The 16,335-nt window shown below is 41.0% G+C and overlaps 1 protein-coding gene across 2 annotated transcripts in view; it reads right to left on the reverse strand.

Moving 5' to 3' along the window:
- Positions 1–16,335, reverse strand: part of Colgalt2 (collagen beta(1-O)galactosyltransferase 2) — a 100,388-nt gene continuing 84,053 nt past the window's right edge. For both annotated transcript variants that reach the window (XM_005375048.2, XM_005375049.2), the window contains exons 8-12: positions 13,354–13,460; positions 9,556–9,688; positions 8,368–8,495; positions 4,909–5,115; positions 1–3,380 (exon numbers count right to left, since the gene is read on the reverse strand). In XM_005375048.2, coding sequence (XP_005375105.1) covers positions 3,104–3,380; positions 4,909–5,115; positions 8,368–8,495; positions 9,556–9,688; positions 13,354–13,460 — 852 coding nt within the window. In that variant the 3' untranslated portion in view covers positions 1–3,103. The remainder of the gene's footprint in view (positions 3,381–4,908; positions 5,116–8,367; positions 8,496–9,555; positions 9,689–13,353; positions 13,461–16,335) is intronic.

Genomic DNA, 16,335 nt, shown 5'->3' on the forward strand with positions numbered 1-16,335 from the left:
TCCTATAAAAAGTTGTCTTTATTTTAGAGTCACCAGTTGGAGGGATTTGTTCTGATCACAAATGAAAAACTGGGGGGCTGGGGATTTAGCTCAGCGGTACAGTGCCTGCCTGGCAAGCGTGACGTCGTGAGTTCGATTCCTGGCACCAGAAAAAAAAAAAAGAAAGAAAGAAACAAATGAAAAACTGTAAGATTTCTAAGTTTGCATCTAAATGAGAGTCTTTGTTTTTGATATCACATGATAGAGAACTTCTGTGTTGTTTTTTTAGGAAAGTAACCAAATCTAGAATTCCTCCAGGAACAATGGCCAGTGTATTTTAGGATCAACCCACAGAGAGAAGGTAGCCAACTTATCTTGACATCTTTATCTAGTCTCTCTTGTTTCTCGTCACTGATCCCAAAATGTCCAGAGCTCTTGCCTCCTCCTGAGTCCCCCGTCACTTCCAGATAGATCTTTGCACAATCGTCCCTTCTCTAAGCCGGAAAAGCTTCCCTACCCGCCACGCCCAGCTGTTCTGCACTGTCGGGCTTCCCACACCTCCAGTCTAGTGCAAATCCAGAAATCCCAGCAGTGTTGGCCAATAAGTGGTGTTTGAATAACCCATGACCAATCATAACTTTGAGCTAAGATTTTTTAAATTTTTTACAAAGAGCTCCAAAAGGCAAATACTTTATCAGTTTTACACCCTGAAATAGCACAGCAAGATGGACAAAGCAGGGTGTGGGACAGCAGTTCCTGATCTCCAGGATTCCTGCAGGACACCCAAGGAACCCAAAGCAAGGCCCATGCAGCCGGTCCTCTGCAAACTTTAGGTGCTCAGGCCACGCACAAGGGCACCAGAACTGCTGAAGTCAGACTTCTCTGTCCAGAAGATCCCTCCCTGGGTCCTGAGGGGACTCCAGAAGGGTTTAACCTCGGAGGCAGAGAGGACAGGTGTCAGGACTAGGAGCAGGCAAAGACTGTACTGATGGCCCTGTGTGGAATTGCACGGGTCCAATGTCTTAGTTTAAGACCACAAGGGAGGCAGCACAAATAAAAAGGTCAGAGAACCTCTGGCTTGCTGAAGAGATGGTTTTGTAAAGGAAATACTAGCTCTGCAGTTTACAAAGTTCACAAGAAAAGAACATTTCTTGGGATGCAGACCTGAGTAGGGAAGAGCAAAGCATGGGCTGACAGAATCAGAGCTTTATTCACAGTAGAACAATCCTAGCCTAAAACTCCAGAATTTAAATCCATTGTATTTAAGGAATGAAAATTCTTAAACTCGTCAGACCAGCTGACGGGGGCGGGGGAGGGAAAAAGTTCTCTACTAAACAAAACAATACAAAAATCAACTCAATCTTCCTCTACTTCCAACACCCAGCCACTTATCACCCCATTAAAAATAATTAAAACCAAGCACACTTGCACACACTCAAATATGCGGACAAAATACCAAATACCCAAGGAAACCTTAGGAACCGCGTAAGGACTTTTTCACGAGCTTCCCAGGTGCTCTTCCTGTTTTTCTAGAAGAGTTAAGCTCTGGCAGTTCTGTCCAAGCAGTAAAAATGCGCCTTTCCTCAACCTCCTGGCTTATTAGTCAGTGGAGAAGAATATCAACAATAAATCAGGAGAGAAGGTGATGGTTGAGATGGACCATCATGAGATATCTTAGGATGCCAGATAGTGGATCTGGATGTGATCACACAGTCCAACCCTGAACTTTACTTAAAACCAGTCTATGAATAAAGCAGAAAGGAATTTCAGGGGACATCTTTTGAGAAATGGTGTCTGCCTAGGATTGTGGCTCCAAAAGTCTGTTTCCCTGATTGTTGGCCTAACCGTGTGATCTAGTCCATCATTTCTGGCCAAAGTTTCTCTCCTTAAGTGCAAGATAATTTGTTTTCAGATGGTTAAGATCCCCAGACAGGCCTCCTTGCAAGAGCCAGGCTGGGAAATTCAGGAGACTCAGATGGTGGAACAAATGTGTTGACACGGGCCCCTCCCTGGGGTGCGACGAAAGCTTGCAACATCTGTTTCTCTGCCTCACCCTACCAACAATGCTTCCCCCACATTTTGTAAAATAAATAATTTGACATATAATGAACCACCAGGGAAGGGCAGTTGCTGACCTGAAAATGTGCTCTGTCTATTAACAGTAACTCATAAAACTCCCACCTGCAGTTTGTCCCCAGGCTAAGGGATGGAGCGGAGGGTGTGGGGTGCTATGGCAGCACATGAACCCCAGGACAGGGCAGGACTCCCCGCTGCCCTAGCCCTGTATATATTATATTTATCTTTATAAATACAGCATCCTGGCTCAAGAGGCCACAATGAAAAAGGCCAAAGTTCTTTTTCCCCTCAAATATCTATAAAAGCCCCTCAGTATTTACCTACCATATTACAGTCACATGGGAAACTGGACACGTCTTTATGAGAGCCCAGTTGCCACGATGGTCAAGGGCCATGTCTCGGCCGGACCCGATTACCATCTCTGTTGGGCAATGGGGCTAACAATTAAAAAATCCACTTCACAATAAGGCTCACGACAGAATTCCTTTAAATAAAAAGCCCCATTAATGTAAATTTAAATGGTTGGATTATCTCACTCAAAAAAACCCTTGTTATGCGCACAAGTTTTCAAGGTCACATAAAATGAATCAACTAGACCAATGAATGTAACCTAGTTGGCTTGGAGTTTTAAAGTCACATCTGTCACATTAAACAGACAACCCAGACCAATAAATGTGGTCCGGTTAACTTGGCTGCTTTGACTATCCACTGACTGATGTGACAGCTTGGTGAATCTGTCTCTTGGACAAGATTCTGAGCCATGTTGCTACCCTAATTTGGGCAGCGTTATTGGGTGGCCAGTGAGCCGAAGAATTGGGTTATGTGGACTGAAGTTTAACTTACCAGTCCCATAAGGCCTATCTTTTAGCTATAGTAGAAAATTTGAGTTTAGTTTCTCTACCCCCATCCCCTGTCAAAAATACATTAATTTAATCAGTCGGGTCAGACCACTTTGGTCGGATGATTGTGACCACTCTAAAACCTGGAGCAAACAGATGAACAGCTCTTTAGAAACCCCAAGCAGTGGCGAACCAGTCTCAGGAAGCCGTTAGAGCTCGTCCTTTGAGGGCCCAGTGTCCAGGGAAGTTGGTGATGGCAGTGCCTCTGTATTCTTGGCATTGCTGTGGATGTGACCTTGCTTCCGTGACTTCCAGGAATGTGTCCGGTCCCAGTCAGTTGCCACTGTCTCGTTGTCCCAGATGGTCGAGGTCTCCGTATCACTCAAGTAGCCTGGCTGGCCTGTGTAGTGCGTGGGGTAGATGAGCAAGGGTTCTGCAGAGAAGGCTTTCAAGTCTCTGGATTCATAATACTCTTTGTACTCGGCTCTGAAAACAAGAGGGACACAAGCGCATGAGGGGCGGAAGCCTTAGGGAATGGGTGAAAAGAGCAGAGGGGCCCCGCTTGTCGTCTCTGAAATGACTGTGGACTCATTTCCTTATTTTTTAAGTGGTGTCCTTTGTGACAAATTTTAGGCTACAAACACCATTAACCTTTGTTTAAATCTTTCAGAAGATCTATACAAACAAGTAAAAGGCCAGGCTATTTCTGGTGCATTTGGATAGAATACTTTAACGGTTCAATTGAGCTTACGGTAGAAGAGAAAATTAAACTCTGTTGCACCATAATGATAAATAAACATGAACATTCTACAAAAAGCGCCTTGTTCCTGGGTTAATAAATGAAGACATCTGAGATCTGGACAGCAGCGGTGGGCTGAGTGACATGGTGAGGGCTTGGAGGGATGCCAGCGGGGCTGTGCATTCCGGTCCCCGGCTCAGTGCTCTGGCTCCCTGAATGTGTGAGGTAGAGGGATAACTTGGCTCCCCTCCCAGGGCTCCTGTGCTGGTTACACGAGGTGACATGTGTCCTTTCCTTGGTCTGTGAGTGAAGTAAATATTAATTAAATAGGTATTAATTTCTCTTTAGTCTTGGAGACAATGGTTTGTTTGACCTCCAGGTCTCTGCTAGAGTACTGAGGTAAAGTCACTGTCTGATATGTTGCATATAAGACAGTAAGAAGCTCTATTTTTACAGAGGACAGGAGACAAATGAGAAAAAGACAGCACAGGAAATCTCAATGGCTAAAATGAAGGCCATCTAATTATACATCATCCAGCAATAGAGAGAGGATCCTGGTTTCCCGCTCTATTCCTGAATCTAGGAATCATTGGTGGAACAGCTATTATGTGTAGTATTTGCACTAAGCTCTAAGGATACACAGATATGAGACTGCTCCTGCCTCAAAGGGCTCACAGCTTATTGAGGAGACTGCCACACACAGCCATCCATTACCACATCTCTTGATAAATGCTAGGCCAGTGTAAGCTCCTATTAGATTCTGAGCTTCACAGTGCCTGCTTTCACAGACACTCTGCCCAAGTGCCACCTATAAACCCCTGAACTTGTCATGTATCTCTGTGACTGCAGGTATCACAATATAGCACAATGATGTCAGTATTCCCAACCAGATCCTGAGCTCTGCAAGGGTGATTACCACTGCCAAGACAACAGTGCATCAGAATTGGGTTGAAAGAACTGAAAATTTTGGAATGCATATGAGAATGATGTTCACCTTATGGTGTGTGAAGTTACGTAAGTAAGGAGCAAAGACAGGAGGAAATCTGAGCAGAGTATGTCCCACATACTGAGTAGTAAAGAAAACCACTGACAAGACTCTCACCATCTCTGCTTTGTTTTCCCCATCTGTTAAAGGGAATAATCACTTGAAGAAGCCTCTCTTGGTTACAATTAGGAAAGTGGCACAATTTTGGAAAAAATACAGTACTACCCAGGAAGCATAACTCATGAACAGGCTTTGCTCAGGTGACAGGTGGGCAGTTGAAGGAGACTCACACAGGATGCTTGTTGTACATGATTGGCAGAAACTCATCCACAGGCAGCATCTTCCCAAAAGGATTAGCTCCAACTAGCTTCTGTGCTCCTTCCAGAGAGATGGCATAGCCCAAGGTCCAATAGGAATAGTCAGCTTCAACCAGATTTACTACATTGGGTACCGCTTTCTCTGGCTCTTTGACTTGCATCCTCTTCCTACCAATGTAACTACAGGGAAATAGGTGGAGAAGAAAAATTCCAACTTGAATATTAGTCATTCATGAGAATAAAGCAGAGTTTTGGTTTATACAGACATCTTTGAAAGTGTGGATTCATTGTGTCTTGTGTTAAATTATCACACTACAAAGCACATGAAATCATTCACCATGGCTGTCATTTGCCACTTAACACTCCAAGTAGGTGACTGTGTGTCTGTGTTTGAGCCAGAAAGTTAAGATGTAAAGGGATTAAAAGAACTGCGTCTTTTGTAAAGGTGGCATGGGATTTCCAGCTGTGTTTACAGAGGTTGGAAAGAAACAAAAAAAGGACAGATGTGGGAATCCTGAGTATGCTGTCTTCACATCCCCAGAGTTTTAATCTTGGATGTTTTCTGCATAGCTCTCCAAATGGTGGAGGTAAACACGGGACAGAAAAAGCTGAGGGAAAGAAACAGTTTGCACAAGACGACCTAGAAACTCAAGAGCAGCCTGAAATTGTTGCTTCTGGGAATTAGGGATGGCAGCTCCTGAAAGGCTTTTCTTCCCTGGTGCTTGTCTAGCTTTACCCAGCTTTCTCCCAGGCATTCTGTTGTGAGGAGGGTGTCTAGGCCTGCCTCATCCTTCATGAACAACTTCTAGCCCACAAGGTGTACCTTTGTCCATTTCTACCTAGCCAGTCTACTCCCAGCTCTGTGATCCATTACTTTTGTCTGGAACCTGTTCAGCTGGGGCTTGGCCTACCGGAGCAAGTTGAGGAGTTTCCTGACTGCTGGTAAAGCAGTACTTCCTCTATTTTGTGCTAAAAAGTCTCTTTCAATATTCAAGGGATTCTCCCTAGTCAATGCATACCAGGATTTGTAGATGTCTAGATGCCATCTTCATTTCTTCTGAGGACATGAAATAATGTCCTCTCAGCTAGTGCCTTCTCATTATAGAGTCTGAATTTCTCTAGAGCCTCACTTCATAGATGAGAGATTTCAACTGAACCCTTGAAATGTGGTTAGAGGAGCTGAGTTTATACTCTTACTGATTTAAATTATTTAAATTTAAAAGTTGAAGTTTTGTAAAATTTTTTTTTTTTTTTTTTTACTTTCTGTGAAATAAGTTTTTTTTTTTTTTGGTACCGGGAATCCAACTCAGGGCCTTGTGCTTACCAGGCAGGCACTGTGCCACTGAGCTATCTTCTCAGCTCGAAACAAGTTTATTATTCGGTAGGACTACCATTTAACAGATGGAAGTTTATGTTCTGGATTGATATGTGTAAATACACACACAGGAGTTTGAAACTTGGAACAAAAAAACCCCATTAATGATTTTAAAATACAAATTACATGCTAAAATAATAATACTTGGATATATTGGGTTAAATAAAATATATTATTAAAACGTATTTCACCTAAATTTTTTTTACCTTTTTGATGTGATTACAAGAAAATTAAAAACAACGTATGTGGCTCACATTATATTTCTACTGAAGAGCACTCCCTAGATGATTTCAGTTCTGTTATTTCCATTTACTATTTCCTTTTTCCAAGAAAATTTAATGTAGCAATCATGGACAGGTTATTAGTTTTCATGTTTTGGGTTTAAGTAACATTTGTTTCTTCTTTTAGAAAGTGGAAGGTAAAAGTTGAAACTGCTATCCAGGAAATCCCCGACTTACGAATGAGTCCCATCCCAGGAGAATGTTCCCAGGTCGGATTTGTTCATAAGTAAAATGGTGATACAGTACAGTACAACAACTATAAATATAAATTATTTTCACTTTTACAGTAAACACAGAGCAACACAATTGTGACAAAGTCCCACAGACCTGTGAGTTATTTCCGCTATTGGTTTGCATCTGTGAATGTTCATTCGTAATGCAAGGTCTGTTTGTCTTTGTGAAAGTTCGCAGCTTAAATGTTCGTAAGTTGGGGATTTACTGTAGTTGTTTGAAACTCTATAACACATTTTAATGGAATATTTTGACCTGAGCAATCTGTGAAATTTAGAGCATTTCACCCCTTATATCCTTCCTAGGACAACCATCAATCCTTCCTGGGTCTGTTGCTACTTTGTCCTGAGTTGCAGTTGAACTATAAGTGTGAGGATGTTGCCCACTCTAAGCCTGACGTTTCTGAAGCTAAATCTTCAACTTGAGTATGACTATGAGGCTTAAGTGAAAGTTGTTTTTACACACCATTTGTCATATGGACATAAAATAGTTTGCAGGTGCCAGGCTGGTGAGGCTTCTACCGCAGGCGACAGAGCCATTGACTCCGAAGGGCTAAAGTGCAGCCAGGGAAGGAGGATATGGGCAGAACACTGATTGCATAGGACTGTGAATTCCAAACTGAGTCACGTGACCGATACCTGACACGGAGCAGGTCTCTACTTATTATGAAGTGCTGATTTGGGGGCTTATCTCCCTCAGTTAGTTGGGCCTTTGCTGGGTTTCTTTTGATGGCAGCCCATTTTCTGAGTGAGCAAATTTTCTACCCAGGGCCACAGTTAAGTTTCCCTCTGAGAATGGGAGGAGCAGGGACAGCTCAGCTACTGCAGCTGCTCCGAAGGAGCTGGCTCTGACTTGACAAAATTTGCCTCTGACAAACAGCTGGGGAGTGAGCAAAATGCGTGGGAAATTTCTACCTCATTTGAGGGAAGCAGAAAGTGTTGTTTTGAGAAAGAGAGAAAAGAGAGAAGAGAAAAGCAAAGAAAAACCAAACCTCAGGCACTCCTTCCCCTCCCCAGCACCAAGCTATCAGTGTTCTTCCTGTTCCACAACCTCATGTCCCAACCGAGGGGCTCTCTTGCTGACCCTTCTAGGTTCTGTTTCACAAGGGCTGCAAAAGTCCCTGCTCTGCTAAGCTGAACTTCAAGTAGGCCATAGGATTCTTGCCCTTGAGTGACTACCTCGTCCTCCTTCTTTATACCCAGCCGCCTTCCCCTCTGCTTCACGAGTGAAATTGTCACTGTGCATCCAACTGGTGCTCAGAGCATCTCTGCTCTGTTAGAAGGTCCCTGAACAGCAGGAAGATGCCAGCCCCCAAAAATCTCCTATAATTTCTTACCCTGAAGAATAGAGATGCAAAAAAACAAAAAAACAAAAAAAATCAACATGGCTAACACACTTTTATGTCTGGAAACATTTATGGAGTAGAAACCAGGTGATGAAAGCCTGAGCTTTGTCTCCTACCAGCTGGGGAGGTGGGGTTGTTCTGGCCCTTGGAAAGAACTGAGTGCCTTTCCTGCTCTCTAACAACTTTATCTCGTTACTCACATCAATTCCCAGTCCAGCTGAGCCCGATCGATGTCATCCATCAGCTTCATGAGCTTCTTCTTGAACTGGTGTTCAAAACGCACATCATCCTCAATAACAAGAGTCTTCTCGAGTTCTCGGTCAATTACCTGCAAAGGTCATCAGTGGGAAGACACCCTATGAAAATTTCATCAGGTAAATAAGTAATTGGAAGTCAAGAATACAGTAACATAATTAGTAATAGCTCATAGCTGGATTCTAAGCAAAGGCTCATCCACTGGAATGAATACTGCAGTCTAACACAGGAATGAGAATGTAAAATCCACAACTAAATTCAGTGTTATTGATGAATCTCCTACATATAATGTTGAGAGGTCGCACATACTATCTATTTCCATTCACAAAAAAGGAAAGTACACAGGCAAACTACTCCATGCTGTTACAAGACAGGATGGTGATAACCCTGGGCACTGGTCACCAGGAGGAAGTACAGGAGGAACACATCAGGGATGCTGGTAACCTATTTCTTGATCTGGGTGATGATTAATATGGCTGTGTTGTTCAGCTTTGATTTCAATGAGCTCTATCTTATGACCTAGATACTTTTAGATATCTATCAAATTTCATTTAAAGTTTAAAGAAAAAGAAAGCCATAAATGGGCTCATTAAATTAAAGAAGGCATTCATGGGCTCTTTGCAGAAGGACTTGATCATTTTGTATGGGAACTGAACCTTACTCGCAAACTCTACCTTCCAATCCCACTTCCATCAGTATCTTGATCTAGAAGGCATGGGGCCCAGTTCTGGCTCTGCTTTCCCTTATCTGGACAACGTATTTAAAATTTTCTTCTTGGGTTAAAGGAATCCACCCCCGTAATCTACCTCACAAGACTTCTGTGTGATTTCTTATACGAATGTCTTATATAAATAGCAATATAATAGATACGTAAAAGGCATGCCTGTTCATAATGAGAATGAACTAACAAGAGTGTGGCTCCTAGGATATGGGTGTCTTTCCCTGTCACCACTCTAAGTGGCACTAAGCTGCTCTCCTTGTCCCTTTGTTGCTAGACTTGGGCCCAAGGGAGACACAAGGCAGGAGCAACACTCAGACATATGTTCAGAACAGTTATGGGCTTACTTCTCTGTGGCCCTGCAAGCCCCTCTTCCTTTCTCCTCATTAGAAAACTGCCCTAATGCATTACTTACCTCTTTCCAGACAGAGTAGTGACTAAGAAAGCAGCCGATTTCACCCCTGGTTAAAGGCCTGGAGGAGTAGGGATCTCGATAACCTGGCAGCATTTCAATGTTCAAGGCCTTCAGCTGGCTTGTGTTGAGTGCCCTGCATGACAGAGAACGTGTCCGAAAATTACCAAAGTCAAGGGGTCAAGGTGCCTGCTCCCTCCACCACAGAAGTCAGAGAGACAGAAGAGAGAAAATTCTGCACATTTCCCCAGAGCCTCTACACAGAGGGAAAGACTTCCCGGTTTCCCATGATTCTTTATGAGATCCTCAGAGTTAATGTGTCATGGCAACATCATGAACTTTATGAAGACGAGACAGTGTCTTGTTTTTGTACATCCCCCACAGTGCTCAACACAGATTCCTGCAAACTTTGAAAGAATAACTGCCTACTGGAGGAAAAGTGGTTCATAGGAGCATTCAACACTAGAAGGGATGGGGACAGGAAGGAAGGAGGAGAGGGATTATGTGCATGTGTGATGCATCTAAAATTAAAATGAGATTAAAACTGAAAATAACAGAGAAGCCTTTCCAGAGTGGTAAGGACCTATGAATATCCCACTCTTCCACAAAAGCAATGAGAACACAGACAAAATGGTCACAATTAGCATTTCAGAGCTCTAGAAATTAAAATCTTGCAATAGCAAAAGGAGTATTTATTTAAGAAAATAGCTAGTTATCTGTAAGCACAGTGAGGTTTGTGGAGTTTACATCTGCTCTAATCACTTTCTTTTCAGCCCTACAGAAGCCTTAAAAACCATCATCCTCAGGGGCTGGGGATTTAGCTCAGTGGCAAAGTGCCTGCCTGGCAAGCGCAAGGTCATGAGTTCGGTTCCCGGTACTGGAGAAAAACAAAAACAAAACAAAAACCATCAGCCTCTTAAGTATGGCAGTGGTGACAACCAGCTACCCAGTAGTCACTAGAAATGGCAGGATGCATGAGGACTCTTTTAAAGACTTATTGTCAGGAAACAGTCGCTATTCAACCTCTCTGGCAGTCCCTGAAAACTTCCATTCTTAGAACTTGTCTTCCTTTGACCTGACTGAGGCCTTATTCTTTGCATGTGGGATATTTGTCAAAAACTATCAGTAGCAACTGTTTAACATTACAGCTATTTGGGCAGTGTTACCAGTTACAGTTAATGAGAGGCTGACCAAATAACTTAAAAGAAAAAACTGAGGAATAGCATGACTTGTCTGTAGAGAGTTCTGAAAAGCTCCAACACATTCCTGAGAATCTAAAAGATCCAAACATACTCAGGGCTGTGCACTTCCCCACAAGAGACCAGAGAAGACTTCAATTTCACATCTGACCTTGAGGAGCTAGGAAAAGACAGTGGAAAGGGGAAAGACCTAGTAGAGGACCTGTGGGAAGAGGAAGCCAAATGGATTAAACACTGCATTCAATGGCAAGGGTTGGCATAACATGTTTTAAAAATCCAAGATATCCTGTCTGCAAGAGACAGAATTTAGAATTAAAAACACCAATAGATTGAAAGAAAAGGGATGGGAAAAGCTATATTATGTAATCAGTACCCACAAAAATGTGGGAAGAGCTATATTAATATCAGACAAAATAAACCTCTAGAGAAAATTTATAATAGAGAGAAAGCAAGGTGATAAAATATATCAGGAATATATAGCAGCTATAAATATATAGGTACCTCACAGCAGAACCCCCCAAAAATACAGAGCAAAAATTAGAATTGAAGGGAAAAATGGACAAATCCAACAGTAAGAGTGGGATACTTTAATATTTTACTTTCAACAATGGATAAAATAACTAGGCATGAGAACAACAAGAAAATAGGAGACTTGAATAACACTATAATGCAATTAGACCTAACAGACATCTGTAGAACACTCCATTCAACAACAGCCCAATACATATTGTTTCAAGAATTCTTGGAACATACTTTTAAGAAAGACCATATTTTAGGCCATAAGAGAAGCCTTTGTATACTTAAAGGTCTGAAATGATACAAGGAATGTTTACCAACCACAATGGAATGAAACTCAAAAATCAATGGTGAGAAAAAATTTGAAACTAAAAAATTGGTGAAATTAACACATTCCTAAATGACTACTGGATTAAAGAAGAAATCATAAGGAAAATTAGAAAATATGTTGAAATGAATGAAAATGCAGTACACTAAAACTTATGAGATTTACCTAATGCAGTACTGAGAGGTATAATTATAGCTGTAAATGTCTATGTTAAAAAGATTATCTCAAGTGAATAATCTGACCAATTAATTTAAAAAACTAGAAAAATAAAACGAAACTAAACTAAAAGCATGTAGGAAGAAAGAATCAATAAAGACTATAATGGAAACAAATACACTAGAGAATAGAAAAAATAAGGAGCATCAACAGAAAATGGTTATTTGATAGAAACAATAAGATTGACTATTTTTTACCACTGAAGAATGAAAAGAAAAAGTAACTCAAATCATACAATCAGGAATGAAAGAGAGGACTTTTCAATTGACCTTGCAGAACTGAAAAAGATTATACTATGAACAATTATTTGCAAAAGTTAGATAACCTAGATGAAATGGACAAATTGATCAAAAGACACACAGCTACTGAAATTAACTCAGGAAAAAAACCAGAAATTGTGAACGTACCTATGACCAGTGGAAAGATTGAATTAAGAATCAGTTTCCCACAAAGGAAAGCCCTGAGCCAGATGGAGAATCTGCCAAATATCTAAAACACAATTAATATTAATTCTTAACAAACTCTTCTAAAAAGTGAACCGCAGGAACTGATTTTATGAAGCCAGTGTTACTCTGAAACAAAGTCAAACGTTATAAGAAAATTACAGACCAGTATCCCTTATTAAAACAGACGCACAAATCTTCAAGGCAATAGTAGCAAGCATGGTCATACACACAGAAAATCTTAATGAATGAACACACACACACTATTAGAACTGATAAATTAGCTAATCAAACTTACAAGATATTCAATCAATATACAAAAATGAATTATGTTCCTGTGCATTTAGCAATAAAAATTCTGAACATAAAATTAAGGAAACAATTCCATTACCATAGCATCAAAAAAGGAAGAAATTTAAAAAGAATAAATACAAGATTTATAAACTGAAAGTGACAAGACATAATTTTATTTATAAAAAAGATGTAAATAAATAAAATAAATAATGTCATGAGTGTGAATCAGAAGACTGGAACCCCTACCTCATATTATATATAAAAAATTAGCTGAACATGAATCAAAGACCTAAATGTAAGAAATAAAACTATAAACCTCTTAGGAAAATCCAAGAGTAAATCTTCATAGCTTTGACTTTAATGATGGATACCCAAAGCACAAGCAACAAGAACAATAATTATGTATTGGATTTCATCAATATAAGAAATTTTTTTTCTTACAATAGAAATCACTACAAAAAAGTACTTTTCTGTTTGTTTTCTTCAGGTCTGAAGACAACTCCACATACAATGTTTCTTCTACACTACAGAAAGTGAGAAACCACAACTTTTGCAAGAAAGGCCAGGGGACCAAAGACAATCATATCCAATGTGAGTGTTCACTGTAACAACAACCAAGGATCACCAGATGGGGATGGTTCTCAGATCTGAGCTGCAGGGTGACACTAACTTCAGTGCCACTTTGGACTTCTATATCATATGTGTACTGTCTAGTGACCAAGAGTCCCATGCAAGTCTACCTCTGTCAGAAAAGGCACCTCCCCCTCTCCCGCGCATCTGCAAGAGGACAGGCAGCCCGACTCACTTCCCATCCACCGCCTCCACAATCTTGACCTCGATCTCTTGCTCGTAGAGTGTGCGTAACATCCGGTCCCGCCTGTCCTTTCTGCGTTTGAGGTTAATCATGAATATCTAATGCAGGAAGCAAAAGGGGGAAAAAACCCATAAATCACTTGTTTTATTTTAGACCTTTTGAAAAATCTGGCAAATGTTAGGAGCAGAGTTTTAGGTAGGATAAGAAATGCGAAAGACAGGGAAAATTCTGGTAAAGATTTGTTTGTATTTCCTGTTGAGTTTATGGAGGATAAAGGATACTTATCCAAACTGAACTTCTTTCTAAACAATCATTTGCAGTGACTTAACCCTTTCTCCGTTCCTCTGATACTCATTGAAAAATGCATTCTCCCTGCTCTTGAGAAAACAAAATTCAAAAAGTTAATCTTCAAGAGGCCAAAAGCTAAAACCTAAAATATTCGGCACCGAGAAGCAGGAAGCTGTTTGCCAAGCGGTTAAGTTTATCAGCAGATCTGAGTGTTAAGTCCGGATTGTCATTTATTGTTTGTGTTGAGCCAGTTTCTATACCTTGGTTTCCTCACCTGTAAAACTGGGATAACAGTTGTCCTATTTTGTGAGTATTACATAGCAGTACCATTACAATTTACATCCATTAGATAAACGTAAAGTCCTTCAAAGAATGAGAAAAATCTAGAGCATTGATTTATTGCTGTTATTAGCAAAGATTCCAAGGTGAATTAGGACTTCAATTTTAGCAGCATCCCTGCCAGAATTCTCCAACTCCCTTAGAATAAAGGGAAAGAAGTAAAGAAGCCCTATCCTTGCAGGTGGCTCTTTGATATAGAAGGTGGGAAAAATGGAAAGACATTATTCCAACACTGAGTGGTTCTATGAGAAATGCTATAAGGAGATACCTACAGGTCTGTGAAATAAAGAAGAATGTGCATCAGATTTTTCCTTATGAGGGCTGGGTCCCCCCATCGCTCCTTACCTTTGCCTATAAATTTCTCACAGCTGCACTAAATACAAATACATGAGGTCAATACCAGGAGGTACAGACAATGAGGTTATCCTGGCTATTTGCAGAGTTAAGGAACCATAGAATATCTAAAGCCTCATGAATGCTATTACAAATTAGTGTTTAATAAGATCCTCTTGCTATGAGCAGTAATTGACTAATTTTAATGTTAAACACATCCTCCAAGATTTGGAGATGTTAGCTGCCAATAAGAACTAATGATGACACATAACATGGTGAAGGAAAAACCTACAAGAAGAAGCCAGAGGAGGCTGACTTCATCCTGGCTAACCATACGGATGACTGTGGGGAGTGACATACTTCCGGATCCAATTCTTTCATCTTTAAAATGAGAGTTGAACAAACTCATCTCTCAAAGTTTGTACAGATGAAAACTTCTATGTGCTTTATGCTATAAGCAAAGTAAAAAAGAAACCACTTTATGACCAGCCTGGAGTTCAGAGTATACTGCATAAGTTTTGGTTCAGGAGTCATTCTGGATGTAACTGCAAATAATTGCATGCTTCACTAGGATTGAAAGGTACATAATTAAAATTTCAACCTCCATTGCAATATATTCTCACTTCTACTCATTTATAAATTTCTAGGAAAAGAAACTGATAAGGTAGGAAGATGTCCTCTTTGAAAATTCTCTATCTGCTCTAGGACAAAGCAGATTAAGTGCCTAATGATTTTATTACCTGATTTATTTACCTAACTGGGCAATTATTTTTTAAAAACAATTTCTGTGGTGACTGTATTTGCCTTATTACTTGGGACTTTATAATTTAATGGGTTGTGCTCTTTTATTTTCCGTTTTCTCCCTATTTAGAACATTCCGTCATGGCCATGCTCCACCCTTCACCTTTACAGACACAGAAAGGAAAGAACATTTCCTTATGTGTAAGCGTGGAGCCACCTGGGGTCACTCCAGGAGAAGAGAAACAGCAAAATAAAAAGTAAGCAAAATGCATCAAAATAGTTCCCTCAAACCAGAGACCTCCAGCCTGGGAGGCCCTTGGTAAACAACACAGTGCTAGTCCTTGCCAGGACAAGGGCAGTAAAAACATAGCCACGAAGAAAAGCACAGACAGCTCGCTCATACTTAGTGGATGGTAAACACAGAGAAGAGCTCAGAGCCGAGTGCAGCCCAGACACGACTGCCAAGGTCACAGTGCCAGGAAGACTGGAAGGCCTCTGAAAGTCCCTTGTCACCCCCCCATGTTTGTTCCCCAGAGATGGTTATCCCAGCCTTAGGAAAGCAGAGTGCCTGAGCATGTCACTTCCTAGAGTAGGTTTTTTCCAGTACTCTAGGCGTGACATAGTCCCTATACCATGTCCTGCCAACAGCATCCCAGAGACAGAAGATCCTGGCTTGTCCTGTTTTGTTTGTTTTGGTTTGGTCCTCTCAGTAATGTGATTTTCAGAGGAAAAATGACTATGTGCAAAATGGGTGTTTTTGCTTAGCGAGCTGAGAGGTGAGAGTTCTGGGGAAGGAAGACTACAGGACTACGCAGGTGCAGCGTGCCGAGTGAGCTGAGATTTTTCTCCAGCCCTGGGTATTTTTCAAAACCCTGGACGATCAAGTCTCTGCTCTACTATGTTTACATTCAACTCTTTTATTCTGCCCTTTGTGTAAACACAAGAGCTGTTAACTCTTTCACATTTAAAGCTCATGAAATATTCGCTCCCATTCATAAACTCCAGCTCTGATTCAATTTTATAGAAGAAATTCCAATTCACTGACACACTCCTGGGACACATATGTGTATGTTGCAGTGTGATAAGACACTTTCCTTCCATTACGCAGTGACAGTGAGTGCAGAGCACAATGTTTGGCCTGTAACATATCCAGAATCCACAGAACCCTGACTCAGTCTATAGATTCCTTAGGTGCTGTACTAGTTTCTAGATCACCAAGTTCCTCCTGAATGCTGATCAGTAACTGCATGGTGGACCCACGATGTGGACAGG

Source organism: Chinchilla lanigera, unplaced genomic scaffold, assembly GCF_000276665.1.
Source record: "Chinchilla lanigera isolate Chin_1 unplaced genomic scaffold, ChiLan1.0 scaffold00005, whole genome shotgun sequence".
Taxonomy (NCBI): domain Eukaryota; kingdom Metazoa; phylum Chordata; class Mammalia; order Rodentia; family Chinchillidae; genus Chinchilla; species Chinchilla lanigera.